We start from the raw sequence: 19,536 nt of genomic DNA on the forward strand, positions 1-19,536 counted from the left end.
AGATACACATTGGATTTTTGTCATTATATCAAATTAAGGGGACTAGAAATGAATATAGATAAATCTTCCATGCTAAGGAATTGAGAACGGCTCGCTTATCCCCTATATTATTTTATTGAAATCTTCTTGAAGATATCTTTGTAGGAAAGAAATATTTTGTCTATATAAACTCTATTTATAGGAGTTTCAACAACTAAAAACAAGCAAGTCACTGAACGAGTAAAGGCTTGTCTAAGAATTTAAGCATGGCAACATAGTAGCTTTAGTATAAATTGGAGAAGGTTTCAACCACAATAATTAGCGGTTTGTCGTCTACACTCGAGTTATTAACACCAAGAGGTAAGTACACAGAACCATAATCTTGTTATTTTATAGCATGCTATACGTGTTTATTTAGTACTCAAATATGTGATTATTTGGAAAATGATTTATGAGATTATGGTTCTAAGTATATGAATTGGTGGCTTAAAAAGGGGTTATAGTTTTGAAATAAATATGGTGGTAAGCCTCCAATAAATATATATGGGTTATGAGTCACGAGAGTTTTATTAATTAAAACTCCAAAATTGTGATATTATATATAAAAAGATTTCGGGAGTTGAAATCTCAAGGAGTTCGGGTGTTGAACTCCAAATAAAAGGGGGAGTTAATAACCTCATGGATTAAAAATGAGCTCATAATGAATTCGGGTGTTGAATTCCCAAAGAATAATGAGGAGTAATAATAAGGATTTCGGGTGTTGAAATCCCAATGAATTTGGGTGTTAAATTCCATATGAAAATAAAACATATTTTTATATAATGGTGTACTTACTTAGCGAAAGCTAATAAAAATATGTTTTTAAAATATTTTCAGGAAAAGCACCCCTAGATTGTTGAAGCTTCATGGACGTGACTGGATTAACAAGAGAACCACACTCTCGTGTTTAATAGTTTGTATAATAAAGTTTGTTGTTAAACATATATGTTTTCTTGTATAATATATATTTTCATAAAATAATACGTCACCACGAGTGACATATTTTTGATATAATCTGGGACCTACTCTGATAAGTATTTTGTAAAAGTATTAAAAAAAAATTGAGTGTTTCACCATATGTTTACCGGTGGGGGTCTCGGTGCTTGCTGCTACTGGTTATACTAGTACGGGTTTTGGTTTTGTTGGGTAGGTGCTTTATTATTCTGTGGGTATTGATTCTGGTGCTGCTGATAAAAGATCCCACTGCTCATCCTCATAGTCTTCCTCAGCTTCATTCTCCAACTCATCCCAATCATCATCATTATTCCAATTCTCAACCTGATTTCCTCCCTGATTACCCAAATTTTCAACCCCTCTGAACTCGGCCCTTGACGATTTTGTTGGGCTGATCTGACTGATCGGTTGTAGCTACTAGCCCGTCCTAAGCTACGCCTCATACACTGTAGCCTAAGGCATATTCATAGCCTACGGCCTTCTGTTTCTGCCTTACGATCACTTTTACAAATCCTCCACCGTAAGCTACGGCGGAGATGAGACCAAGATTTTTGGATTTTAAGATTCGTCTTTTCGAGAAACCCAAATTCATATATTATGGGTCCCGTAGCTCATTTTCTAGCCCCGGATATGCCAGTTTACTTTTAAACGCGCGCAAATCACTTCCGAACTCCCCCTATTGCTTCCTTTTAACCGTCACTTGATTCCTCACCATGCTTAAAGCTCCAAATTAGTTTTTTTAAGCTCCTAGCACCTATAATCATAAAACCAATCCAAATAATTGTGTTTGATAGACATAAACAATTAAAACACACAATATTAAACACCTAAAGCACGTTATTTCACCCACACATCAGTTGTGCTACGTAAAATTAATTCATAGAAGTCCAAAAGAAGAAAAACTTTTGCTACTCGTCTGCATTCAAGTAGGTCGCAAACAGCTCGGCTCGTCTGCATTCTTAGTTTTCATTCACATTGAGTTGGTTTTTGGTGAGATATTTTAATCAGTATTTTGCTACTCCTTACACTAAAAGCATTTACATGTTCAAACAAAGTAAGGAGCCTACGAGCATCCGTGGACTTAGGTAGAAGAAAGAGAGCGATCTGGAGAAGAGAAGACAGTTTTCCATCGTCGTGGAGGATGTCTGAAAGTGAGAAGTTTTGCAAGAGAAGGGGGGAGTTTAATCCGTGAGGGTTTTTTGCGTTGGTGAGGATATTTTGTGTCGGGAGGGTTTATTGGACTTACAAGATGTCAGAATGTAGCACTCTAGCAAATATTACTTCGATTGTGGAGGGTTTATCACTTTATTGGAATTACACAATGTCATAATGTAGCACTCTAGCAAAATTAATTTGATGCATCTTTTATGCATGTTCTATTTTTAATTTTTTTTTTACCATGACTAAGTTTTTGTGATTTTCTTAGTAAGTTTGTAATAGCTAAGTAGCGTAGCTGATGTAATAGTATCAGTTTATTTTTAGGAGCGAAGTATATATTATTTTAAAATATGTTATTAGTGGATAATGAGTTGTGATATTTTCAAATCAGAGTGTTACTTTTTTTTATAAACAGCAAACTCACACTCATAAAATTAAAACTTAAGAACTCGAAAAATATCATATTTATTAAAAATTTATTCATTTTACTTCAAGATATGTTACAACATTCAACTACTAAATCAATCATCAGTGCCCATGTTCTTCACTCAACAGTGGTTTTATCTCTCTACCACTAGAACCACATTAGACCATCCACACTGAAACACCTAAAAACAACTACAAGAGCTTCTAGTTAACAAATAAAAACAAACTAAATAAATTTGAGTATAAAACGCTACAACCACCATCAACCGAGCTCAATGTCAAGTTAGAAGTAAACGACACGCTTGCATCGAAACACTCCATCCTTCGGCGGTTCATTATTAACCTCCACTCCACCCCTGCTCGGTTTCTCAGGCGCCGGCACTTCCCTCCTTTTCCCTCCCATCATCTCGGGATCCCATCCATCTTCAATCTTAACATCTGCAAATGTCTTCAACTGCGGCCCTCCCCTCTTTGTCTTCGCCAACTCCGTCTCAGGACCCGATTCATATTCAACCTTAACCTCCACACCACCCACACCACCACGCCCACCCCCACCGCCGCCAATTGGTGACCATTCATCTCCAATCTTAGCATTCCCACCACCATAACATGTGTTCACCTCCTCCACTGGAGCTTCTTGTTTGATCGGTCTATCAAACTTGAACACGTGAGTTAGATTCAACACACCTTCTTTCTTATTGTACGCGAACGTCAATACATCACCATCTAATAACTTGTGATACTTGCGGAACATTGACCATCCTGCTGTTAAACTGTATTTGTATTTGTTAGTCCTGTATCGTTCTACATGTACCCCTATCGTCCACTCTTTTCCTTCAGGGTCCTTCAACATTATGCTCTTTGGATGTTCTAGACCCGCCGCCTTCACAAATTTGGCTGGCAATCTCTACAACCCACAACAAAAAAAAATTATTTTAATAAGCACATAGGGTTGTGTAAACGTACCCCGTCCCCATAAATCTTCACAGTACCACAGGAGACAAAATTTTTGTATTCAGTATAAACACAAAAGGAATATCAATAATGTGACTAGTTGAAAACATACTTTGATCTTAGAAACGCAAAAGGTTGAGCTACATAGTAGTATTATTAGTGTAACAATTTGAGCTCATACTTGGATATACTAATCATGTAACCACAAACTGCAGCACATACTTAGAAACATTGATAATGTGAGAAGCTATAGGATTGAAACAATTTGCAGGGATAGAGCGTGATGAATGTTCAATTATCCTTAGCATTATTCTGTGAACTAAAGAAAAATTATTCAACAAAAGTTAGAAATATTACCATGTAATATCTGAAGGATCTCCTAAAGACTTTTTTATAGCAAAGAGTGTCCCCTGCCATAACCTCATCATCATCATCATGGCATTCACGGACCATGTTAACATCCTGAACACCATCACCCTTAACACCATCATCTGCAAAATCTAATAGTCAAAAAACCATTTGATTTGCATAAATAAATAATAATATAGAAACAGAGATAGAACCCAACTGATTTTATAGACCGGAAGATCTTTTTCACACCCATTAACGCCAAGAAACGAAACACAAAACTTTAACGCATCAATCATCCAAAATATAACAACGTCCCTCATACACAATCCAACATCTTCCACCAATTTCTCCCATCCGTTACCAAAACAATATTCTTCACCGATCTTTTCAAACTCAACCTGCCATGAATGCTTCCCTGTTACCGACACGAGTATCGGGCTTTTAGGGATCTTCTCAAAATACCTTCTCACAAAAGCTTTTGGCAATGACTACAAACAAAATTCATCATATCACGCACACACACACATACACATAGGCCTGTAAACGAACCACAAACATTAACAGGGCATGTCTGTCTTCGTTCATTTAACTTTAACCGAAGGAAAAAAAATTGCTCATGTTCATTAATTAAGAAAATGGGCATGTTCGTGTTCGTGTTCGTTCATTTGAAATCTAAACGAACAGTTCACGTACATAAACAAACTTAAGCAAGCATGATTTAGTAAACATAAACGAACACAAATAAGCTTAATTGACTAAACTTAAGCGAATACAAACGAAAATAAGTTAGTACTAATGAACACAAACGAACAAGTCTAACACATCACAACGATTTATTTTTCATATATATTTTAAACAAGCCCCTTTTATGTTTATATCTATATTATATGAATATAACTACCTATTTATTTATTAAAAGAACATAAATGCACGCTCACTAACATAAATGAACGAACATAGCGTGCGTTCATGTTTGTGTGTTCATGTTTGTTCGTTTAATTAAACGTTGATCAAAGGGCGAAGCTTCCCTTAGGCCCAGGTGGTCCCGGCCCCCTTTTCTTGTCAGCAGTCCGTTTTCATCCGCAAATTTGGAGCCGACCCCCCCCCCCTCTTCACGAAAATTTTTATATGTACTGAGTCGACCCCGCTGCTTTTTAGTCCAAGCTTCGCCATTGTGATTAAAAAAAAAAAAATCTGTTGGTGTTTGTTCTTTTATTTTAATTTAATAAACAAACTTCCCGCAAAACAGATAACGGACAAAGAAGGTTCGGCTTATGTTTGCATGAAACCGAAAAGACGAAACCCAAAAAACCGAACAGAAACAAAAACCTACTGTTTGGTTTTATGCTTTTATTATAAAAACCGAATTTACGGTTACCCGAACCGAAGCGTACACACCGGTAACATATATATGTAATGGAAAGGGGGTTAGCGAATACCAGAGGGGAAGAAGTGTCACGAATGACTTTGAAGAAGGAAGGGGATCGTTCGTCTGGGTCAGTAGCCATCTGGGGTCAATTGAACAACAGGGTAATAATAACAATAAACGAGATTTAGGGTTGGATTCCACAACAGCACAGTAGGTAGAGGGATGTAGCATCTGATGTGTTTGTTTTCCTAAAATTGGTTTGATATAAGGGAAAGTAATAGGCAATTTTGATCCAAATTTTTCACAAATAGTCCACGTTTTATAAAAAATCTTAAAACGGCTTAAAATACCATCGGATCCGATAGGAAAAAGAACTTATCCAACAGAATTTTTGGACTTTTAAAATCGATTCATGTGTCAACATATTAATTGGTCCAACGGAATTTGTTAAAGAACTGTCGGATCCGACATAATTTTTAATGGATCCAATGAAATTCTTTATCTTCTACCTCTCAAGTCTCAACTGTCACACCCCGACCAAATGCGGAACATGTCGGGACGTAACGTATTGATTGGACAGTAGCTCAAAAGACACTAATTAAAGCGACAATCATTATTTAACTTTATTAACATTAAACAAGTACACAAATTCAATAAGTAAATACATCATAACTTGAAATTTGAATAAATATCCTAAGGTCAACTAAGTATCTTCGATCTTGAATATATCAAATACTTGAACCTGGAACACGTATAAAAATAGAGTTTGTCAACACGAATGCTGGTGAGAATACATAAGTTTTAGTTGTATATATATAGGTAAATCACAATTCTTATGTAAATAGTGAGCATTACAACGCTTATGAAAATGTAAACAACTAAATAGATGTGGACGCGTTCCTGTTGATACAAAATCAAAGTACTTGGGTAAATGTATGATCATATTAGATGAGAATAGATGAGGATGAGATACCAACCACCAAACATAAAATAAACACATAGCATAATCATAAAGCATGCAATAATCACACATAGACATAAATTGAATTGTGTTTTGAATAGATGAGGAAATAAAAACACGAGTAAAGTTAATAAAGTATACATGCTACTCCCAAAATATAAAAGATGGAAATGGGGTATGTAAACTCACCTTGACGAGTGGATTAACGGAGATGGGATGACGATAAAATTAAGATAAACGCGGTTGATTTCCTCGAAATTTATCAACGAGAGTCCCTAATTGTTAATAATAGTATTAATTAATTATGACGAAATAATAACAAGACTTACGACCGATTTGGGATTTGATCGGATATTAAATAACTTACAGATAGAATATTATTAGTTTGTTTATCATTATCATTATTATTAATAGTATTAATATTTGGTATTTATGAAAAATAAATAAATAATTATTGATAATTAGATAAGTGTTATATATTACATTCGTATATATTAGTGGGAAAGTTTAAAAGATAAAATATTATTTTTACTATCTTTATGTTAGATTTACAAATAAAGATGAACATTATACAATATGATATATATATATACATACACGTGTGTGTGTGTGTGTATATATATAATATGATAAGGTTATATGAGAATTTATTTCGAACAACGGGTATAGTTCGGTTCGTTAAGAGAAAGCGGTAAAAAGTATTTTGTTTCTTTTTCTTTATATATAAAAAATATACATATACATATACATATAGGTAGATAATTTAATTAAGAATAAGCTATCAAAATTGATCCCGAGTGGGGTTCGAAGGTTCGGTTTCGTAAAAGTTATAGTTATTAAATGTTATAGTTTGTAATAATAATAATAATAATATAAAAAGAAAATGGGTGTTTGAAAAATAAAACACTAAAAACCGGGCCTGGGGGACTCGAACCCGCGCCCCAGGCCGGTTCACAGAGTTACAACAACATGCACCTACCTGACTTGGTTATAAGATGAAAACCGTAAATTAAATAAGCACAGTCATGATCTTCCCCAATTCAAATACAAACCCTGGAATTTGTAATCGGGTTAATTGATCATTGATAATTCAGATTGTCTTAGGGTTAATGTTAATTGATTAAAAACGAACTTAAATCATGTTTCAATACCTGGTATGATAACGAATTAGGTGAGAACAGCGAATTAGGGCCCACGGCTCGAGCTCAATATAAAAATTGATCTTGATGGCTTCGTTTAGTAAAATTGAGTTAAGGGTTTGGGTTACGCTGCTATGAGGATGGTGTGAGCGAGTTTAATTGCATTTTGATCACGTATTTATAGTGTTTTAGGGTCGAATTACAGCCGTGGTTAGTTAAACGAAATTAGCTGTCAGTCAGTTGTCATTTACTATGATTAGTATGTCGGTGGAATCGCATTTTAATGGAGAATCATTTTGGTATAGTCAATTTCGTGATTTACGGTCGATTAAGCGAGTTACCATTTGAGGGGGGGGGGGGCTGTCGGCTGGATGTGAAGGAGAGGAGGGAAAGAGAAAAGTATTTGCAATAAAGTCCTTGAAATTTGAGGTTGGGTACATAAATGGTTATAGTAATAGTTAGGGGTTGTTTTTGGTATATTTTTGTTAGTTAGATTATTTAAAAAAAAAACTATAACTGAAACTAATTCGAGCGTCGTGAAATAAAATGAATGATCGATAATAAATTTATTACTTTGATTTAATAAATGATCAACAATAGACCGAGTAATAAAATTTTAAACAGGTCGGGTTTTCAATTAAAAAAATCCAAAATGTTACAGCATTCACAACTTTTTTGAAATTTCTTCCCGAAATTAAAGAAAAACCATAACATAAGGGAGGAAAATAAGTGTCAAAAGAAAATTCATCATTTTTTTTAAATAACGCAGATTTTCAAGTAACTCGAATAACGCTACAAACGAAAAATATGATAAGGACACTTATATATAGGATGTACCAGCAGCGTATCCACGATGCCCTTAACACATCGATATTTGTATCGTTTCCCAAAATCACCCTAGGTTCTGGGTTGTGACACACAACCGTATTCACTATGAGCCGTATGCAAGGATTTTAATAATTATGCGTGCACTCATAAATATTTAGATCATAGCATGATGCGCATAGTTCGTCCCGTTGTGTGGGTTCGAAAACAAGGTAAAAGAAACTTTTTACATCAAAATTTAAACGGAATTAATTACTCAAGGGAAATGAAACTAAATAAATGGGTGAAATTTGATAATCACAAATAACTAGTAAAAAACTTTGATAAATATAACGAATGGTTAAAGTTAGCCATCAAAAGCAATAACGACCAAAATGAACAAATAAATTGAGGAAACTTTGAAATTAAATGAATAATTTACACATCCAATGCATATGAGTACAACAAAATTAACGAATAAGTATTTACATAGAAGGGCTCACACAACAACGACTCACATCAATATGAGCAATATAATATAGATGAGGCTTGAAGAAAAGATTATAAAATCGGATGAGAAAACGGATACCGTGAGAATGAGGCGAGTTTTGGGAAATTAGGTAGTCATGTATTAAAATATCAAAATAAAATTTGTACATACGACTCCTATTAGATAACTATGCACAACACATGTTTATAGTCCCAATTTCTAAAACCAAACGTTTATAGGAAATTGGTCATAGGTAGTTCATGATGCAAATATTGTACTATTAGATAACCATGCACATAGTCCCAGTATATAATAAGTCATAGACCACTTGAAATGTGATCATAAATTGCGTAACAATAAATAGTGCAATAAACGACATAATAGAAATAGATTAGAGGTTGGAATTTAATTATAAATAACCATGATTCTCATTCATTAACGAAACCTGAGATTTAAACGAAGTCATTACATTGTGTTTAAAATAAAAGAACTTGATAAAAATAAAGTCTCTTGAGAGCATGTATTCTTGAAATGTGAGGCTTAGACTTGGGAACCATTGATGTAACACGCATGTCCTTGAGTACCTTGGGCAACTTGGTGAACTTTAGGTTGGTTGGGTGGGTTTTGGTCGGCTTGGGTATTGGGAATAGGTTAGGTTTGAATTGCTTGAATGGACTGGGCTTGGATTGGTTGTCGTTGATTCACTTAGGATTGATTGAATTGGGCTTAGGTAAAATGGGTTGGATATACATGGGGCTTGGTAAGCATGATATTGAGTGGCTTGGGTTGGGTAAGATTGAATTTGGTTCATGTGTGCGAGTCTTGGGCATGCATTGCAGAAATGGCTAGGATCTCCACAATTGTAACAAGCTCTAATAGTTGAAGGTGCTTAGGTAAACGGTTGAGGATAAGGTAAAGCTTAGGGTTGGGTAAGAGGTGAGATAAATGGTTGAATCATGGGTTGGTTGAGATCACGACACGTGGTAAAGAGGTGACCAAAACGACCGCAATGAGTGCATTGACGACACTTGAGGTTAACCGAATGGTGGAATTTACACGTATCATATAAAGGGTGGGGTCCTGTGTAGGGCTTCTTGGTGGGTTGGGCTTTTTGGGCTTGCAATTGGGCCAAGACATAGTTTTGGGAAATTGACTTTCTTATGTTGTTGTGGTAATGGGGTGAGTTCTTGTTGTTGTGTTTGAGGAATCGGGCTTAGAGGATTCAGTCTTGGGCTCTTTGGCGGCTCAGATGCGGGCTTATCATTGGGCTTTTTGGAACTCTTCCAAGTCAAGGTCCTGACCTTAACGTGGTTCTTAGTAAGGGTGCCGGCTAGGGTAATGGCATCATGAAGATCCTTCAGGTCACAACTTAGGACGGAATCGTGAATTTGCATTGGCAAACCCTTGATGTACTTGTCAATGGCACACTCCAAGGGAGTGACCATGTGCGGGATGAGGAGGCTCAATTCGTGGAACCGGTCATTGTAGGACACATTGTCACCACCTTCTTATCTTAAATTCCAAAACTCTTCTTCCAACTTTTGGAGCTCGTATTTCGGACAAAATTCCTTGAGCATGAGTTTCTTAAGATCGTCCCTTGGCAAGGCCATGGCAACCTCAGCCCCAAGGGCTTTCTTTTTACCATTCCACCAAGTAAGGGCACTCAATTTGAAAACGCTTGAGGTGTATGTGGTATTTTTTTCTTCCAAACACGCAAAATGGAGGAACACGCTTTCCATGTGCTCAAACCATTGGAGGAGGGGTGGTAGCACGTCGGTCTTAAAGTAGTCGGTCGGATTAGCATTCGTAAATTGCTTGAATGAGTAAACAGTTGGGTTTGGGTTTACGGAAGCATTAGCAGTGGTATTCACGGTTTAGATTTAAGATATGAGTATTGGCAGGGCTTCCACGATTCCTTTTGTAATGCAAGATGACATACTGCGGCCAGGGTGCGATGGTTACGGTTGATGAGGCGGGAAGAAGACATGCTACAAGGACGAAATTTTGAAAAATTTATTAGATTTCGGTATAAGTTGTATAACTACGCAAAACTTTGAGTTTTGTGAATATTCATGAGGGTACAAAATAAAATTTTCTTTTATTAGACTTAACTTGAAGCATTGATAAAATTGATAATTAAATGAAATAGTAAAACTTAAACGGTGGGTTGAGATGTACATGAAAATAATCATTCATAATAAAATCAAAGATTTAAAAAAAAATCATCGTTGAAATGTCCATGTATCACCATGGTTTAATTTTCCAACAACATTTATAAAATTGATTGAAATCGAGATAAGTGCGTTGAGATGAATGGTTGGAGTATCCATGTATCACCATGGCTTTTCCCACCAATTCTTTCAACTAAAACATCATAAGGAAGAACCGAGTTTAGCCACGTATCACCATGAATTCGGTTATGATTTAAGGATGTGATCGTTACGTGACCACGATTGATACAATGAGGGTAGTAGATTCGAGAACGTTTTGTGTGATACGCTTTGGCTTAACAAGTTTCGCACTCACACCTCACCCTCCAAGAAGGCAACCAGGTCTCGCGGTTGATCGAGATTTATGCGCATTGCACTTGCTTAGGCTCGCAAGCCTTAGTGTCAAGGGATAGGTGTACAGATGTGTCTCCCTTACAGTTACTATGTATCCGTTACACGAGTCATCCTCAAGGAGAGGGTAGTAAAAATGGTGGGAATTCTTAAGGAATTTCCCAATTTTTAAAATAACGACTAGGGTTTTGAAAATAGTTCTTGAGAGTAAGGCGTACCCTCGGAATTGGGTGCTTTTGTGTACAAGAATAATATCAAATCATTAAATAATATTTAAGCTACGACAATCAATTATATAAATTAGGGTGCAAACAGGTAAAGACATATCACGTATAGGGACCCTAAACATGCTATTAGGTCGTTGTATCTAACCACCTATCTTATAGCCTTCGGCTCTGATACCAATCTGTTACACCCCGACCAAAGGCGGAACATGCCGGGGCGTAACGTATTGATTGTATAGTAGCTCAAAAGACACTAATTAAAGCGACAATCATTATTTAACTTCATTAACATTAAACAGGTACACAAATTCAATAAGTAAGTACATCATAACTTGAAATTTGAATAAATATCCTAAGGTCAACTAACTATCTTCGATCTTAAATATATCAAATACTTGAACCTGTAACATGTATAAAAATAGAGTTTGTCAAAACGAATGTAAGTTTTAGTTGTGTGTGTGTATATATATATATAGATATATATATATAGGTAAATCACAATTCTTATGTAAATGGTAAGCATTACAACACTTATAAAAATGTAAACAACTAAATAAATATGGACTCGTTCCTATTGATACAAAATCAATGTACTTGGGTAAATGTATAATCATACTAGATGAGAATAGATGAGGATAAGATGCCAACCACCAAACATAAAATGAACACTTAAGCACATAGAGCATAAGCATAAAGTATGCAATAATCACACATAGACATAAATTGAATTGTGTTTTGAATAGATGAGGAAATAAAAACATGAGTAAAGTTAATAAAGTATACATGCTACCCCCAAAATATAAAAGATGGAAAAAGGGGGTATGTAACCTCACATTGACGAGTGAATTAATGGAGATAGGATGACGATAAAATTAAGATAAACACGGTTGATTTCCTCGAAATTTATCAACTAGAGTCCCTAATTGTTAATAATAGTATTAATTAATTATGACGAAATAATAACAAGACTTACGACCGATTTGGGATTTGATCGGATATTAAATAACTTATAGATAGAATATTATTAGTTTATTTATCATTATCATTATTATTAATAGTATTAATATTTGGTATTTATGAAAAATAAGTAAATAATTATTGATAATTAGATAAGTGTTATATATTACATTCGTATATATTAGCGGGAAAGTTTAAAAGATAAAATATTATTTTTACTATCTTTATGTTATATTTACAAATAAAGATGAAGATTATACAATACGATATATATACGTACGTATATATATATACGTATGTATATATATAATATGAGAAGGTTAAACGAGAATTTATTTCGAACAACGGCCATAGTTCGGTTCGTTAAGCGAAAGTGGTAAAAAGTATTTTGTTTCTTTTTCTTTATATATAAAAAAATATGCATATACATATAAGTAGATAATTTATTTAAGGATAAGCCATCAAAATCAATCCCGAGTGGGGTTCGAAGGTTCGGTTTTGTAAAAGTTATAGTTATTAAATGTTATTAGTTTGTAATAATAATAATAATATAAAAATACATTGGGGGTTTGAAAAATAAAACACTAAAAACCGGCTTAGGGGACTCGAACCCGCGCCTCAGGCCGGTTCACAGAGTTACAGCAACACGCACCTGCCACTGGGTCAAGTGCTTGACCTGGTTATAAGATGAAAATCGTAAATTAAATTAGCACAGTCATGATCTTCCCCAATTCTAATACAAACCCCAGAATCTGTAATCGGGTTAATTGATCATTGATAATTCAGATTGTCTTAGGGTTAATGTTAATTGATTAAAAACGAACTTAAATCACGTTTCCATTACCTGGTATGATAATGAATTAGGTCAGAACAGCAAATTAGGGCTTACAGCTCGAGCTCAATATAAAAATTGATCTTGATGGTTTCGTTTAGTAAAATTGAGTTAGGGTTTCGGTTGCGTTGCTATGAGGATGGTGTGGGCGAGTTTAATTGCATTTTGATCATGTATTTATAGTGTTCTAGGATCAAATTACAGCTGCGGATAGCTAAACGAAATTAGTTGTCAATAAGTTGTCCTTTACTATGATTAGTATGTCAGTGGATTCGCGTTTTAATGGAGAATCATTTGGATATAGTCAATTTCGTGATTTACGGTCGATTAAGCGAGTTACCATTTGAGGGGGGGTGGTGTCGGCTGGATGTGAAGGAGAGGAGGGAAAGAGAAACATATTTGCAATAAAGTCCTTGAAATTTGAGGTTGGGTACATAAATGGTTATAGTAATAGTTAGGGGTTGTTTTTGGCATATCTTTATTAGTTAGATTATTTTAAAAAAAAACTATAACCGAAACTAATTCGAGCGTCACGAAATAAAATGAATGACCGATAATAAATTTATTACTTTGATTTTATAAATGATCAACAATAGACCGAAAATAAAATTTTAAACGGGTCGAGTTTTAGATAAAATAAATCTGAAATGTTACATCAACCCCTAATCCTCCATCATCAACCAACGTCTCCATCTTTCTTATTTCTCCCTAAAATCAAGCAAATTCATAGAGCAAATCGCTTAGTTTTTCAAGAATAACATAATCATTGTGTTCAATTTCACTCTAGAACTCAAAACCAAAAACACCCGAATTGAAAATCTAGGGTTTGACGGACAAATTAAACAACCGGATCCGACGGAAGCATGAACTGAACAGTCGGATCTGACTGTTTATTATTACGTCGCCTAGAACACGAATCCTTTAGGTAGCTTAAAAAACGTCAGATCCACTGGAAAATTTGAATATATGTCAAAATCTGATAGACTAGACTAATCCGTCAGATCAGTTCTTGTTTACGTCGGATCCGACGGGATTTTTAGGCTATTTTGAGGTTTTTTATTAAGCATAGGCTATTTTTTGAAATCCTAGGTCAAACCAGGCTATTTTGGAGATTTTCCCATCATATTAATGTTGTTAATTGATTTTCATATTTTTACTTAAAAAAAGAAAATATATTTTTAATTTAAGACATTTGTAATTATGAATGAAAAAAATTCCCAAGGTATTATGTTGAATAAATAAATAAATCACACAAAACAAGATAGAAATCGAGATTGAAATAACCGTGAATCATATTTCAATAAAAATTCCTATTAAATTTTTAAGAAATCATATGAAACTATATCAAATTTGAAATCAGGATATCCATGAATCACTATAGATTTTCATATCATAATACAAACTTAATATAAACAATGAAAACAAATTGAAAATCGAGTGTTCATGTACCACCATGACTTTTCAAATTTTCAATTAAAACCATAATAATAACTTAATATATAAATAAAGAAAACCAATTGAAACTCCAGTATTCATGTATCACCATGACTTTTCGAATTTTCAATTAAAACCATAATATAAACTTAATATCTAAAGCAAACGAATTGAAACTCGAGCGTTCATGTATTACCATGACTTTTCAAATTTTCAATTAAAACCATAATATAAACTTAATATCTAAAGAAAACGGATTGAAACTCGAGTGTTCGTGTATCACCATGAGTTTTCAAATTTTCAATTAAAACCGTAATATAAACTTAATATATAAAGAAAACGAATTAAAACTCGAGTGTTCATGTATCACCGTGATTTTCGAATTTTCAGTTAAAACCGCAATATAAAACAATTGAGTCACTGGAATCGTACGTTGCATGAATCACCATGACTTGTATGCAATTTTTAAGAGTATGAGTGTAACTACTTTCTATTCATAAAGGAAAATGGTCACATTTGACGGCTTAAAATGGTGGTTCGTATGAAGTTTGGTGTGGTATGCTTTGGCCTAATAGGTTCCAGCACCTTTTTCGAACCCCCCAGTTAAGCAACCAAATCTCACAGTTGATTTGGATTTATGCACATTGCTTATCCTTAGATTTTAAAAACCTTAATGACAAGGTTTGAAAAACAATGTGTCCCCTTCCAGTTACTACATACCCGCCATGTAAAACCATCTTTAAGGAGAATGAAATGTCAAAATATCGAAACACGAATTACTTTATTGAACATCATAATATCATTTAAAACCAAAAGATTATAAAATTGATTAGGCATAAGCCTTAGAGTTGTGTGTGGATATGTGTACATGCGACGTTATAAAAAAATATTGTAACTATAATTGTAGCACATGAACAAATTAAAATATGCAGATACATAGCACATAGGGTATACATGCAGTTAGGGCCCTAAAAATAAACTATAACTATACTAGGTCGTTAAGTCTAACCACTTATCGTATAGTCACGGCTCTGATACCAATCTGTAACACCCCGCCTTTAAGCGGAATACGCTAAGGTGGTACGTACATATTGCCATAAGCTTGTAACACTATTAAAGTGATAATAATTATATTTATTTCATTTTGTAAGGTAGCAAGTACACAATTGTTCATAAATAAAAAGAAAATAAACATTTCATCAAATAACAAATAAAGTTTTATTTAATATATCCTAAAGTCGACTAGTGATCTTCGTCCTTAACACGCCATCGATTCAACCTGTAGCACGTTGAAAATAATATATTTTGTCAACATTTAAGTTGGTGATATTTCATAAGTTTAAATATGTATAATACGAAACTTTGCTTGATTCACAGGTCACATGCAATAATTCCAATTATAAAGTAAATGATAACAAGTATGGGTGTTCAAAAGAATATGAATCCATATTCGATTTATTCGAAAATCCGAATCCGAACTATCCAAAATTTCGGATATCCGAATCCCGAATATCCGAAAATTTGGATTCGAATTCGAATAGCAATTCGAAGATTTTTTTGGATAGTTTGGAGATCCGAAATATTATATTTAATATATTTTTTAATTATTTTTATATTTAAATATAAGCATGACTTCAGAAACCTTAGACCAAACTATATTAGTTGTCACGCTTCCAATTTTATATCGGTGAGCATTCAACTCTTTATGTTGCTATCGACACCTTTATCGTCTGAGGTCGCCTCGCAGTCGGCCACTGCTAGCCTGCTATATTGACTCTCATCGGTGGTTATTGACTCTCTCTGCTGCATCTCGCCTACCCTGCACCATTGTTTCTGTTAATGACAACTTGCAAGCTACTTTAAGAGCCTTCTTCAAACCCACTTCTTCTTCATTCAAATGTCAAATGAATATAACGCTTCAAGATCTATTGATTTTGGAAAAGACCCAAATTGATTTTGATTTGCAGTTCATTATTTTTATTATTTTTTGTAGCTCTAAGATACGCTAATATACTGTGGAAAAATATAAAATGATTTTGATTGTAAATTATTAAAATTATTGTGGGTTTTTTAATTTCATTTAATTTATTATTTTTTTTATAAATGCGGATATCCGAATGGATAATCCGAATCTGATCCGAAATCTCGGATATCTGAAATTTTAGATACAAATTTGGATATCGAAATCCACTATCCGAAATTTTCGGATATCCAAAATAACATCTCACTCTCCTGACCAAAGTCGCGGAACCAGGGGAATGATAACCACCATTTAGTCCAACCGTGACATAGTATAGGCGGCGCAGGTACGTCCTATCGGACCCTCCCACTTAGATGTTTAATGTTTGATGTACCAACCATAAAGTGATTGCCACACCCCAACCTCAGACGGAAATGCCAAGGAGTGAGCTGATTGCTCACAGCTCAAAGGTACTATCATAAATATAAATGACAATATCAATTAAGTTAATTATTTTATTCAAAGAGTGCACACAATATTGTAACAATGACAAAATATTCCAAACAAATAAAAATAATCCCAAACAAACTTAAAATATAAATTATCTTCATAAAACCCTAAGGTCTTTTCTAGATGTCCTTTTCACATCAAACTTCAATTCAATGGCAACCTGCATATGCGTAGAAAATAGAGTTTGTCAACAACACATGTTGAGTGAGATTATCACCAGTCTTTGCAATGATATAATAGTAATATAATAAATAAGCAAAATGTAATAAATTGCGGTAAATAAATCAAACCGTGAACAAATAAGGTGTTAGTCGACCATTGCTAAACGAATCATGCGTTGGTTACCATGACGGTCGTGTGATCATACTATAAATGATAATATGTTCGACCGAATGTCCGTTATGACCAGAAGTGTGAGAAAACGAATAGTCAAACTTGTTGACTGTTTTGCCCTTTAACGGGCTTTAAACGAATTGACCAGTCAACACCCTTCAACCACTGAAATTGATCGAAGCTTATTGACTAGGAATACGCATGAATGATTTTACAGTTTACAACTTACCTAGAAAGTGAATGAATCAACCAAAAAGAGAAGTCAGAGATCGATGTATAAGCAAAGTCAACCTTCAAGGCTTGTTTATTCGAGTATTATGGCAAAACCGAAGAAGATGATGAAGGACAGAACCATGTGACGGTGGGGAATAATAATTTAGGGTTTAAGGAAGTTTGTGGCAGAGGTTATATGTGTTGTTTATATAGGAAACACTAAAATGAACCAAATAAGGCTATTTCACTCGTTTAAGAAACTAAATATGTTTTTAATGAACAAATAAATATTAAAAAAAGTAAAATTCATTCTTGAGCAAGGCGTAATGAATATGGACATGTACTTGGGCTATATTACTTTTCATGGGGCTTAATTTACTCGATTTAGTCCTAAAATAAGAGATTAAAATGCTAAAAACAAACTAGGAACGAATAACGATCAAATCTGCTGAATAGACAACCGACGGTGGCGCACGGCCACTAGCGCAGCTTGCCACCGCGCGGCGCCCAGGCACACATGGGGAACACTTTTGATTTTTGGCAAGTTAAGTCCTTGTACTTTCAAATTTGATTTAATATTGAATATTTTGGAATTAAATTAAGGTTTGAACTACTTTAAGAACACGAGGGTATAAAATGTAAAATAAAACTCTTAAATACTTATAATTGTATAATAATATTATTCATAAAGATCAAAATGATGTTCGAAATCTGATAAAATGAATACTAATACAAATACGGAAAATCCGAGATGTTACTTTCTCTCCTGCTTTAGGGAATTTCGTCCCGAAATTAAAGAAAACCAAACATACTTGTTTTGAAAATAATTAAACTTTTAAGGAAAATATCATAACATAGAACTTCTAATAAACGAAGCAATGCTCCAAATGACAATCCGATAAGGGCACTTATATATAGGATGTATCAGCGGCGTATCCACCATGTCCTTATCATCTTGTCATTCGTACTGTTACTCAAACTACTTTCAGTTCTAGACTATGACACACAGTAGTGCGTATTATGATTTCCATGCGAGGACTTGGATAATTATGTTCCGGACCATAATTACTCTTATCGTTGGATGGTCCGCATAATCCGTTCCATCATGTGGGTTATAAAACATTGAAAACCATCACTTTGAAAGAAGGAAAACGTTTTGATAACTTTAAATGTAAATCCAAAAGATACTCAATATATGAAACACTTCTAAAAATAAATGTCCGAGTTTGATTAATAAACCAGTGTAATTTCTAAAACATATTTTGCTTATAAAAGTAGAATTTTGAATATTGAAAGAAAAATGAATTTCTTGTAGCAGATGTTATTATGAATCGTGATGAATGAGAATAAGAGAATAAGATAAAGGTACAAGATCATCAGAAATTAACCTTGATAAAAGAAACTTTATTCATGGATAAAACGCGCAAAAATAGTTGAACTCGAAATTATCCAATACCACGATTAACTAAAGAGTCGATGCGATGAATAAACGAAAAAGACAAGATGACTTAAGATAGAAGTAACGAAAGCAACAAATATCTTCAGATTCTTCAAGCAGCTTCAGTTACGGTTGCCTTGATTCACTTGACTTGGAGCACTTGAGGTTGTTGGATCTACAATAACTTGAGCAGTCGTGGTGGATAGATTTGGGATAGCTTGAATAGGTTGAACTTGAATAGCTTGCATGAGTGGGTTTGATTGAATTGAGTTTGAGCTTGCGGGTATGGGATTTGATAGGTTTGAGGCAAGTATGGGGGATCTTGGTTGAAAGGAGGAGCTTGAAGAATGTAAGTTTGATAGGTTTGGATTTGAGGACCATTGGTGGTGTAGTAAGGTGCAGGTATAGCTTGGGGTTGGTGTGCATGGATGAGTTGAGGGCACATATTTT

General features: G+C 34.3%; 1 protein-coding gene across 1 annotated transcript; it reads right to left on the reverse strand.

The window, feature by feature from the left end:
* Positions 1-2,754: 2,754 nt before the first annotated feature.
* Positions 2,755-3,963, reverse strand: LOC143564170 (uncharacterized). Its single transcript, XM_077051530.1, has 2 exons — positions 3,868-3,963; positions 2,755-3,463 (listed from the first exon to the last, which is right to left on the reverse strand). Exons 1-2 carry the CDS (start codon positions 3,961-3,963, stop codon positions 2,840-2,842), a joined length of 720 nt encoding a protein of 239 aa, XP_076907645.1. The 3' UTR covers positions 2,755-2,839.
* Positions 3,964-19,536: the final 15,573 nt, after the last annotated feature.

The sequence above is a fragment of the Bidens hawaiensis genome, unplaced genomic scaffold (assembly GCF_021521415.1).
Source record: "Bidens hawaiensis isolate Kalapana, Puna unplaced genomic scaffold, B.hawaiensis_p1.1 tig00021826_1, whole genome shotgun sequence".
NCBI classification, from domain to species: Eukaryota; Viridiplantae; Streptophyta; class Magnoliopsida; order Asterales; family Asteraceae; genus Bidens; species Bidens hawaiensis.